We start from the raw sequence: 12,573 nt of genomic DNA on the forward strand, positions 1-12,573 counted from the left end.
ATAAGACCATGTGCTGCAGCAGGGACACACAGTAGCATAAACAATGAGTTATACGGGTTGCTTTATTAAACATAACTGTAGTCTTGAGAACTTCAACTTAGTTATTGGCGAAAGTGAGCTGTTTACATCTTGAAAAAAACAAGTCCTTAGCTTTTTTTTTATTAAACTTAATCCCTTTGCTCTTTTTTAAGACAATGAAGATAACATTAAAAAAAATAATAATTGTACCTATATTGAGCAGCAGTACTTGAACAGCAGCCTCCAATAAGTTCACTGTGGGTCGATGACACAGAATACCAGAGAGGTGGAAGGCCTGGACCTTTACTTAAAAAAATTGTGTGTGTTGTAATCTTAAAACAGTAACAGTGTCAGTTATAAAAAGAAAATTTTATCGTTCAAAATCAGAATTGTCATATCAGGCTTTTTAAAGATCAGGAATTGGTGAAAGGCCAGAAATCTGTAATCAGTGCTTCCCTAAGTGACACTGAAGATATGCTCTTAAAAATAACAAGGTGCACCATAAAATGAGAGTATCATCTTAAGTTTTTAATTTTCAGTAGAAATGTTTTTTGTTTAATTTTCCTGTGTTTATTTTTTCAATGTTTTATTTTAGATCTCTCCTTTTTGATATAACTGTCGCTGGTTTAGCTCCATACAGGTTTTTCTCCCCAAAAAGGCAAAGATTGGTTGAATTCAAAACTAAAACTGTAATGCCCCACCATTTAAACTCTTACAGTAAAAATCTAATCAATCCATTGAAGTTTGTGGCTTTGACATCACTAGATTTGAAAAAAGAAAAACACAAATGGTGGTTAGTGAAGGAAGATTATTACTTCTTAGTGACTTGTAATAATCCTGAAAAAGTGATGTGGGTGAAAGTCCAGCAGCACCAGGGGATCATGTGGTGTTGAGAAGCTTGTTGCATAAAAAAAACTCAAGAGGAAAAAAATCCTTCTAAAGCATTAAGGAAAATCTTAGTGCAGTGAAGCGTTTGCTCATATGTTCATTCTGTCAACAGAGGGTGGCGCCCCTGAACTCTATTAGTTCCATTTAAAAAAATCCTCAGATTATTCTGGGATCAAAGCACCTGAGCAGTATAAGAGACAGATTTTACATCTCACCCATAAAAACCTTTCAGTGTTGATAAAACTGCTTTGAATAAAACATTTATTTCAAGCTCAAGGCTCAGATTTATTTGTTTACAACAAAATCCGGCAAATAAGCGGACTTTACAACATATTTCTATACCTTCAGTCTTTATTGGTCTCCATCTCTACAGAGTAAAAGTGGAAAACCCAACAGAAGCACAGATGTAGTGTTTCTACCCAGTGAATACACACATGGCTTCATCTTACCGCCCACACGCTACCTCTATAAATAGCTCTGTGTCCAAACAGTTATTTTCACTCATCATAGAAGGAATATAGTAATTTTGAAAAGCGTAGCCGCAAGCTCTGAATAATTGGGTTCACTGGAGTTTCTGATACAGAGATTCCAGCTTCCTTTGAAAGAAAGCTAAAACTAAAATGAATCCCTAAATGCAGCTTCTGTCTTTAGGGAACACTGAACAGGATGTCCTCGTCCTATACTGGAAGCTGCTGTGAAGAAGTCTGGTTAGTGGGAACTGCTCAGTGAGTTTAATTCATGCAGTGATCACGAATCAGTGATCATGATCATGAATGCTCCTGCTTTTTAACCAGAAGGGGGAAAATGAGACGAATGGGACTGAGGTGTGGAGATTAGTCCACTAACCTCAGCTGTAGGCTAAGGTAGCAACCAGAGGGGCATGAAGAACAGACAGCCCAATAACAATCATCATTGTTCAAGTTCAACATGTAAATCAGTCCATCACATGGATGAACTACATCACCTAAAACAGGGTTACTACCTAAATATGTAGTAAAAAACAAGATTAATTTCTGAATACAGTTAACAAATATGATGACATTCAGGAAACCGGACACTACAAGGCGAGTATTGCCAAAGGTGTAATGATATGTATTGTTTCAGATTCTACCTCAAATGTGATGGATAAACCTGCAAGGCATGACGAGGGGCTTTATTCCTTGCACTTTTTTTCTGTCTTTGATGTTATAAAAATACAACCTGTGTTGAAGAACGTTTCATATCTGTCATGTTAGTTTTTGCCATCTCAGCAGACCCTCTTTTTACAGATATTTTCTTTATTATACTACAGGAATCTGGCCATAATAATCCCATCAGTCTAAAGATCAGATCTAATTGATCTGTCATGTTTCAGACTGAACCAAATCTAGGTCAATGACAGAAACAGAACTTTAAAGGAAAACATATACCACTATTCGGACAGTTTAGGCTTATCCAAAACTTTGAGGAAAATATTTATGCAGAAAAAAAAGAACAACCAGTAAGCACTGGTTTGTTTAGAGCAGGACGGAAAAACGGCAGCACTGATTAGGGGTTAAAATAATAATGGTTTTGTATCGATGCATCAATCCAACAGCCGACGATCCGATGCATCGATACGTCTGCAAGAGAATCGATTCATGTTTTTTTTTTCCCTCGGGTCTATTTTTATCCATTTCCTCCTGGGCGTAATTCTCCCTCCCGTGCTGCGGTGTCGCTAAACCTATTTTGCCCTCCTACCGCGCTTCCTGGTTATACTCTTACAGCAGTGTGTCGCAGTGAGCTTGACACAAACATTTTTGATGTATGAAGCGTGGTCTGTGCTACACGCTGTGGGTCTAGATTTGGCTGACGCGTTGAGGAAGTGGGGGTGAGTTTAGTCCGACAACGGAGAGACATGAGGGCCAAAAAGAACAGAGATCCAGGTGGAAAAAGGGTCCCAGCGTTCTCCTGCACTTCGCTCTTCTAGCGGGTCAAACTTCACGAGTTGTTTTCCGCAATTTCGGTCACAAAAATAAAGCAAGCCGGCCTCCCGTCTGCTGCACTGTCTGCGGTCAGCTACAATTTGGGAGTTGCAGCGGAGTGTCTGTGGAGGGGGCGGGGACGTCTGGAGCCGAGGTATTGCATTGCACTCATTGCACTGATTTTCTGCAGTATTTTTTGATGCAACTTTTGTACTTATGCATTTTTTTTTTTTTAGAAACAACAGAAAATAACAGAACGATATCACAGCTTTCATTGATTTATTTTAAATTTGAAACATTGTCTAGCCTGTAAGGTGTAATAAAAACAGAAAAAAAAGAACCAATTAATCGAATCCAATCGTATCGTGGTGTATTCTTGCGTATCGAAAATAATCAAATAGTTGGATCAGGAAATCGATACTGAATGGAATCGCCATGATGGATGTGATTTACACCCCTACCACTGATGTGAAATGGGGGTATAAACTGGCTGAGCAGTGAATGTATGTAGACCCTCTATAGCCTACAGCATTCAGTTCCTTTATATGTTGCCATACTAAAAATATACTTTTTTTTTTTTTTTTTTGCAATAGTGATATTGAGAAAATATTTCATATTTTGTTGCTTTGACTGAACACTATCCTGATTATTCTCTATCCAAATGCTTTAGGGATGTTTATTCTATACCTGTTACAATGATTCAAGATTCTGGCTGCAGATCTGCACAGTGTGGACTCCTGCACTATCGGGACCGGAAGTTTAATCTGGACGTTTTATTCGAAGCCTTTTGGAATACCGGGTAGCACGTATGAGCTGCCGGATTTTATTAGAAGAAGACAAATTGCCTGGTGAGCGCTCACTTAACTGTGCCTTTTCCCTACTTGTCTCCACTTAGAGGCCAACAAAACAGGGTTTTATAATAATTTTTGGGTGATTTTCTTTAACTTATTCCAACATTATTTGCTATTACAGACGTACATTTCAATGTGACTCCCTCTAGAACTTCGCCTAAAGTTAAACGCTGTGTCATGCTGTGAAATCTGCTGTTTTAGACAATAAACACATCCAATAAAATAAAAATAAATAGACATTTGAATGTTTTTCTGTGTCTAAGTTATTGCCTATTTTGGTCATGTATCTATTCAGTAATTTACTGTGAGAACACAAAGCTAAGTTCATTTGAAATCACACTATCCGTTGGGGAATCTATGTGGTCCAAGAACAGCATAAACAATACTAAAAGAAAATTATTAGAATATAGAAAACTTGCAGACACACATCAGAGATGTCTGGCATTTTGACATTTTCTTGTGTTTTTTTTTAACCTTATCCAGTTGAATTGGAAAGAGATTATACATATGTAAATCATCAATAGACAAACATATTTCTATTGCGAAGGCCCAGGAAATAAACATGGGAATGTAAAATATTTCCGATATAATAGCTTTCCTTTTATTTCACTTTTACTTTGAAAGACTGACAAACTTCCAGGAAAAACTCACAGTGCAGGTCTGCAGCTAGACTCTTTTGTCTGATTCAGCACACTAATAATACAAGGATCATGCAACTTTAGTTTATTTAATAGAGCAAACATATATAAAAAGTAAATGTACTGATAATCAAAGCCTCTTAGAAAAAAAAAAAACCTGAAGAAGTTCCCAGATAAGCCATTTTTATTTTTTGGAGGGGCTGAACATGGAGTACCAGTAGAGTCTATAGTAGCTCAGATTGTGCTCTCCCTGTGGAGGAATAGTAAAAGCCTGACCTTTTAGAACAGTTATTTTTCTTAAACCTGAAGCGCCCACATGAATATGCCATCTGATGCTGAAATGCATGAAGTTTTTTTGTTAATTGCAGCTTGTTTGAAAATATCACAGTCTATTTATAAATAAGCAGTTACCATAGTTTAACTTTAAAACGATTCATCTAAGAGCAAACAATCTAACCAAAACACGAGTCATGTTATCTTGCGATAAGAGCGTTCTTAGCTCAGACAAAATCAAGCAGGAAATGCTCATCCCTCTCAATCTAAACCATGATGGGGCAAAGCCTGGATGTATTCATTAGCGGAGCCCAGTCTGTCCACACAGCCACATCCTGGGAGGAGTGAAAAACTCTCCTAAAACTACGGAGGGATTAGCTCCCCCATACACATATCATTTGGTGACTTTGGAAAAGTAAAAATAACTGCCTGAAGCTGCTTTGAAAAAGCTGGCTTTATAAACAGGAAAAGGACTATTTTCCTCACAGTTTCCATCCATCTGCTATGCCCTGAAGTCAGCAGCTATTGACATCTCTCTCCCTCTTTTGCCCTGAATCTCTTATTTGGAGATGCACTTTAACCCGCCTCCTTCCCTCTGCCACCCGTTGAGGCACTTAGCCCCGTTTGACAGGGCGCTCCAAAATGCCGCAGTCAGACCTGAGCAGGTAGTGTGACATTGTAAAGAGGGCAGCCTTAATTCACCGTTCCGCCTCCATGCTCGTTTTCTTTCGCCCGGCAACAGCGGCAGAGCTGACGCTTCAGACATCCATTGTGGACCCGCACTTTCTGTTGGCTGGACTAATGTGAGGGACGAACCATGCGTGTGTGGATGTGTGCGGTAAACGGTCTGGTTATGAGAGCTGGTTCATGTGGGAAGGGAATGATTTCAGTTTTTCCTCTCACAGAGTGGTTTCCTTTGATCTGTTTCTAAAAGAAATCAACAACAAAAAACAAAAAAACCTAAAACATTTTGAGCTTTAATTTCCCATCTGACATGAATATCTGAAGGAACCCATTAGGGCCACTTCTCACCATCTAAATGGATCCATTTTATACAGCTCTGTGAAAAGGTATCATGTAAAATATAATCGAAGAATAAGACTAATGACAATCTGACACAGACCATAACCAAAATAACTATGTAAAGCAGCTCATATAGATAATACAAAAAATAACTGGGTGATTCTCCAACTACCACTGCATGAAAAGCAGGATTATCAGCAGCATTTGGGATGCAGAACTGCAGCAGAACTTCAGAGTAACGGCTCTAAACGGCAGTGTTCGATTTGGACCTTATGTGCCAGAACACACAGAATCTGATGTTACAACAGATTTTCCGTCCGATCCCACAGAAAATCGTGTCGGACGAGGTCGTGGCGTTTAGCGCTCATTGAAAGTCAATGGGGATGATTTCCTGCAGGGGGCAGTGTAACTCTGACTGAGACAGAGCCCAGGACTGTTTTCGTTTGACTGCCCAGCAATTTCATGGGTCTGAAAGGAAGAGAGACGCAGTTGCAAAGTAAACACATCTGCTTTGGGGCAAAATACAAAAAGAAATCTCAGTTTGGAGTCAGAAAGACTCAGTTTGGATTCGCACATGGCGTATATATTAAGAAGGAGAGATTGTTGCAAAAACAAATGGACTATAAACTATCTAAGATCGGCTTTATGTCAAGAACTTTAGTTTAAGTCAGAACTTTATTTTAGAAATTATGGATTAAACATGCTGCTATATCTTTATTGTGCTTTGGTGCTCATGGTGTCCATAAAATGAACTGGCCGGTTAAATTGTAGAGAATCTAAGCTTTCTAATGATGCCTTACATGTCTAAAAAGTTTAACTGGTGTTATTTTCAAGCATACTGCTGTAAAAACACTAAACGATGCGCTGGTGTTAAAGCAGGCAGGTATTTTTCGGCATTTATCTGTCCACCAAAACTCTCAATTTTAGGGCATCCATGTATAAGAAATTTGAAAACATTAAGAGCATTTTTAAAAGTTCCCTTTAAGTTCCCTTTTCAATTAAAAACACTTATCATTTATTGAACAGTATGTAATAATTTCATATTTAAAGTACTTTCAGAAGTTTGTATTCTGAATATGACTGGACTTTTCCTTTAAATAAAACCCAAGCTAGTCAAGATCAAATTTTCAGTTGCAAAAGGGTTTTGCTGGCATCAATCTTATTAAGCGAATGTTTTAAACATTCAATTGAAATAATTAACGAGGTGTGACTGTCAAGTATCTCATTCAAACTGGGTCCCTGAGCAGATGGCCCAACTACAAAACCAGCTAACGTTAGCTGGTTAGCGCATGCTGTCATATAAAACCGGATAGTTTTTATTTTTTCAATGCACCCAAATAATAAGCTAATATTGTAGAAGCTACCAATAATAATTCGTTGTTTTATTTTTTGGCTAAAATATGAATAACTGCTGCTTTCTGTCATTTGTGTGAATACAACCCTGCCATGGTGTTAAGACTGAAGCCGACAATAAGCCAAGAGTGTGATAGTGACACAAACGCCAGGCCCTCCCTGACCTCGCAGTCCACATGACAGTTTCTGTTACTCATCACAGCCACATGACTCCCCATATATTAGACAGGAAGGTTTTATTCAATTATCATAGCAGAGTTCTCTGCAGAGGGCTGTTAATCTAACACCCAAGTCAATTGAACTGCTGAATGACTTGGGGATGAACACATTTGAATGAGCTGTGATTTCTGGCTTTTGTGGTTGGGCAGAAATGTAAACGGGTGCTTTGGTTATAATCAAAGTTAAAAAAAAAAGAAAGAGACTGGAATCCAAGTTTCACTCTGGGGATTCTGGTTCAAAACAGACAACCTAGGCGCCTGGTCTACATTTTAACTAATGGTTTGAGGTAAGAATGATAAATGATTTCTGTAAAATAGGGTCCCCGCTGTCAGGCTGGGTGAAGAGATAAAAAATGTGGTGCTTCTAATTTAGAAATATCATTGTCATTTTTATGTCCATAGCCTCAAACAATGCCTCATTCTGAGGGACAAAGCTAAGCTCAGTGATTATCCCTGCTGTATGATGTTGAATTCCACTACACTACATGCAGCCAAGAAAAAACATTAAAAAAACAAAGGGCATCTAGATCTAAAAGGTGGAAAAGAGACAAACACACACACACACACACACACGCACAACTTAGTTTTTTTCTACAGCTTCATTTCCACTGTTACCTTTTGCAGAACTTAAATTTGCTCCCAGGACACCTAGGAGGGAAATGCATTCATAATCAAATACATAGTGCACTTCAGCATTTAGGAAAACAAACAGACAAAAACAGAAAACAGGTCTGATCTAGTGATTGACAAATGTGTTCTTGGTTCACATCTGGCTGCTACGTTTTAAGCAAACAGTAGCCATCTGTCTCTGAGCGCATGACAGGAGGAGCGCAGCATGTTTTCACTGTCGCCTCTCTGTTAGGCTGCCACTAACCATTATATTGATAATCAATTAATCTCTTGATTATGTTTGTATTATTCACTTAATATTAAGAGGTTTTATAAGAACACTTTTTACAGAATCAAACCAGGTGAAACTAAAACGTTTTCACTCGAGGACTTCTAGATGGAGCATACTGACAAGCGAAAACATTTTTTTTTTTTTTATCTCAAATGCAAAATCATAATATAATCATAATATATAGTTTTACAATTTTGGTATAATTCCTGCTCTAAGTAGGTTTATCTATCAGCTAAAAGTATGTTTTCGAGACGCTATTCTCCAGTTAACGATTAATCGATTACTAAATTAGTCGACGATTATTTAAATCAATTAATTCTATAAAAAGTTTCAGCCCCACTCTCTAGTGCAGTGGAGATAAAACTATTCTTAAAAGAATGGACATATTCATTAATTTTTCTAATAGATCAGTGATTCCCAGGCTGGATCGAAATTTGCTTTACAACGAAACCTTTCATACCGCTCTCAACTACTTCGAGCCACCGAGACCTTAAAGCAGTAGAATAAAGTACAATCTCATTAAAATCACAAAACTTTTCAAGTGTAATAATTTGAAGTTAAACTGTTTATTTTATTATTTAACTAAATTTAACATAACAAAATAAATGCATAAATAATGCATGATTAAAATGAGTATATTTCCTAATAAATAAACAATATCAATTTAAAATGATTAATTAAATACTTTAATATCATAAAATTGTACATCTCTAATGAATGATGAATTAATAGAGTTCCATCAAACTATATTTATATATAGATACACACCGTGATAACTATTTGTACTTTTATGGGACCACTGGTCTTTATTGCTGTTATTTTTGGAAAGCTCTGTTCTAGAAAACAACTCTCTGACTAGTTCTTGAACTGCATCTAGACGCTACGCTGCGTTTCATTTACCCCAGAGCTCTGATTTGATGAAGACGGCAAACCTCAGTTAATGTTTCACTTGAAAGTCAGAAAACCAGTGAAATCCGGTCCTCGTTTTGCCATCCACAATAAAAGCCAATAATGTCTTTTGAACATTAGGTTCATAAATAGAAACTGTTCATCGCCGTCTGTGATTTCCTGAAAGGTAAAAAACTACAAGTCTTAAATATTTCCAACAGTAGACGCCATGTTGGATTTTCCATGTGAGGCTGTTGAGAACGTTTTGGGATTTTTTTTTACCAGGGAAATCAAAAACCCTTTCTTCAATACAACATACTGTGAAAAATCACAAATAATGTATTTTTCTTAAAAACCTTATTAGCTGCTCATGTTATTTATCATCAGCTTTAATAACCAACTTAACAAGCAGTAGCATACTGCTATTAGATTTTTTTTCATCATAACACAGAAACATAAAACCTTTCATAAAAAAAATTAAGTTCAACTTTTTTATTAGGGAAGAACTTTAGAAAAACATTATATTAATGCTAAAAATTAAATTCTAGATGTACCGTTTTTTAATCATCTTTTTTTCCTGTCGAAATTTAATTATTTATCTATTTTCATAGCAGGTTCATTAAATCGGGTTGTTTTAAAGCTCTTCCTAAATAAAACCTGATTGATCTAATTTCACCGTTTCGAACAGAGCAGACACTTACTGGTCTGACAGTGAACTCCTTCGAAGCCGGGCTGACATTTGCAGATATACTCTGTGAAAACGTCGCCCCGGCGGGACTGACCAGTCACCTCGCAGACGCCATCGTTCTCACAGGGGTTGGGGCTACATGGCCCTTTTGGATGAGAACAAAACAAACTTTAAGCATTAAGTGAAATAAGCTGAGGGTAATTCATAATGATAAAAAAAAAAAGATTCCCATTAAAACGTAGTCTAAGCTAGGAGTTAAGGTGTCAGAAGTTAACATACCTGTTTCAGTCTCATTGCAGGTGTCTCCAGAAAAACCATCAGGGCAGATGCACATGAACGGAGTCCCTGTACCGGTCACACAGGTTCCCCCATTTTCACAAACATTCACGGGACAGAGGTCACCTGCAGACAGATAGAAGAGCAACACTGTTCTTATACCTCATCCAAAACACTCCGGTTATCCTGGGCTATTTTTTGCATAGGCTTAGACTGCTGGAGGACATAGGGACCCATTTTCATCCTTCTATCTCTATTCTCTCATTCTGCAGTATTTGTTAGTTCAAACTGTTATGCCCTTACTGCTTTCTCTCATAGTAGCTTCATATGGTCTTATCCTGTTTGACTGAGACTGAACTGTCTCTCTAAAGTGCCTTGAGATGACATGTGTTGTGAATTGGAGCTATATAAACAAACAGAATTTAACTTTAAGGAACCACTTTTTTTTTTTTTTTATGATCATAATGAGACTTCAAAAAAAGTTAGAAAACAATCCAATGGACTTTGTTTCCAAGTTTGAAGACATTTCTCTTCCCATTAAGGAAGCTTTTTCAATTCAAAATGTCAGATTTAGCGTTGAGTTCGCGGTTTTATAGAGTGGACCAAAAATGCCATTTCTGACATTTTGAATAAAAACAGCTTCCTGGATTGGAAGCAAAAGGTCTTCCAGTCGAGTTTTTACTTTTTGGGAATTACTATGACCTGGAAGACTGAGAATCTTCAGCATATCATAATGACACTGTCAGTAGACTAAGAGTGAATTTAGCATTCATAGAGTTTAGGCTAAGCAACAAACTTATTTTTCAAATCATATCAGGAGGAGTTCATGAAAAGAAGAAACATTCTCTCTGTTTCTGTCCAGCTGTTTTTCATAATACTGCATTGTTCTAAGGCTGAATGACAAACTGCCAACTGCAGGTTTGGTGTAATGGCCTGAACAGCTGAGTAAGCCATCATTGCCGTGTAAACAAGACAAACACTGGATCCTTCCACCGTCATGCAGCTGCTCCATGACCATATGGGAGCCCAGCTTCATGTGGAAAAGCAGAGACTCAGATAAAGTAAATAAAAGGCAAATGGTTTAATTTTGAAAGGATGTTTTAGAATTTGCATCTTTAGAAATGACCCAATCAATGAAGACCAGAAACTGTAAACTTTCTCAATCAGGGGTTTGAACCTTACAGTATATTAATATCAGAGAAAATACAATAAATCAGAGAGAAGGGCTTTTAGTTAACCCAGTTCTTTCATAGCTCTGATAAATGTTCTTCACTGGGCAGAAGGGAGGCCACGGCCTGTCATTGGATGGACCCATGTTAAACACAGATTGGATTCTTTTGGACCATCTTGTTCTAGATTTGATGCTCCTCTTAGGAATCACAGCTTTGTAGTGTAATCAAGCTTGAGCAGTTTAACAGATGGCCTCCTCATCACTACCACTACAATTCAGAGAATTTTAAGCTATCTGACAGCTGTTCAGGATTGAAACAAGGCAAAATAATACAGAATAAAAATCAACCCTCCACTAATTCTCAACAAATATTAGCCCGTTGTGCTTGTAATAATATTAATAATAATAATACCATCATACTGTGATTTTCCTCAAGTTTCTGAAATGAAACAAACTTGGCTGGTCTTCACAATTTTTGGGATTCCAAATAAAACACTAACAGGTGTGGTGCTGCAGCCGCTGGTCATCCGCTTTGAAAAGTACTTAAGAGTACTTGTACCGACCTTTGCCCCGCAGTTATACATTTGTTCAGCTTTCATTAATGGTTTCATGGAAACAGTCCAAAACATTAGACTTTAGGGACTTTTAAGCACTGAGCATAAAATACTCACCTTTGTCAAACACCCAGGTTAACTGGTACAATTTTATGAAATGCAATATTGTAAAATATATTTCCCCTTTTTGTTCTTTCTAAAGGGAAGCTCTTTGGTTCGTCTTTCTGGAGAAGCCACAAAGTTTCAGTCTATTTCTAACTAAACTGGTATGAATTTAAACTTCAACTTGCAAATATGAGTAAAAGTGTACTTGATAATTATCCACTAGCAAATGAAGTATTTTAAAAATCTGCAAATTAAATTATGAAGAGTGCCAGAGAAGGTACAATAACGGGGACCTTTTAATTACCCTCATGTTGAGCAACATTTAGAACCAAGTTAGTGTTTCAGATTTTATATTATGGAGTAAATCACAGAGAAGAGTTTCACTGAAAAAGTCCAGTTTAGCTTTTTATTCAAGACGTGCAGCTCCTTTGCATATGGTGAGCTATCAGTGATGTGTTCAATGTCACGGCCTTGGAGATCGTACACATCTCAGCCACTGGTCTAACTGGCACCAATAACACGTCTTTATCTGGAAGTCACTGCTTGTTTATCTTTGGGAAGGAATGAAACCTCCCTTCCTATGCCCACAGGCAGCTCCCTTCAGGAAGCCTGCATATCCCAAACACATTTCCAGAAGAATCGATTAGATGCTGTTAGAAAACCGCCCAGTTAAAGAAAAACTGGACAGTTTGCATATGTTATTAAACAACCTCTGTAAAGTTTGCATTCTGCACCAAAAGAAGGATAATTCAGCTGCGAGGCTGCCTCACTGAGGAAATGAAATT

The 12,573-nt window shown here is 37.5% G+C and overlaps 1 protein-coding gene across 4 annotated transcripts in view; it reads right to left on the reverse strand.

Moving 5' to 3' along the window:
- mfge8b (milk fat globule EGF and factor V/VIII domain containing b) overlaps window positions 1-12,573 on the reverse strand; it is a 43,904-nt gene that overhangs the window by 13,387 nt on the left and 17,944 nt on the right. For 2 of the 4 annotated variants that reach the window (XM_038276122.1, XM_038276121.1), the window contains exons 2-4: window positions 9,962-10,084; window positions 9,696-9,827; window positions 7,821-7,853 (exon numbers count right to left, since the gene is read on the reverse strand). In XM_038276122.1, coding sequence (XP_038132050.1) covers window positions 7,821-7,853; window positions 9,696-9,827; window positions 9,962-10,084 — 288 coding nt within the window. The remainder of the gene's footprint in view (window positions 1-7,820; window positions 7,854-9,695; window positions 9,828-9,961; window positions 10,085-12,573) is intronic. The other 2 variants (XM_038276124.1, XM_038276123.1) reach the window with 1 other exon arrangement.

Source organism: Cyprinodon tularosa, unplaced genomic scaffold (genome assembly GCF_016077235.1).
Source record: "Cyprinodon tularosa strain WSP-4 unplaced genomic scaffold, ASM1607723v1 ctg999, whole genome shotgun sequence".
Classification (NCBI taxonomy): Eukaryota; Metazoa; Chordata; class Actinopteri; order Cyprinodontiformes; family Cyprinodontidae; genus Cyprinodon; species Cyprinodon tularosa.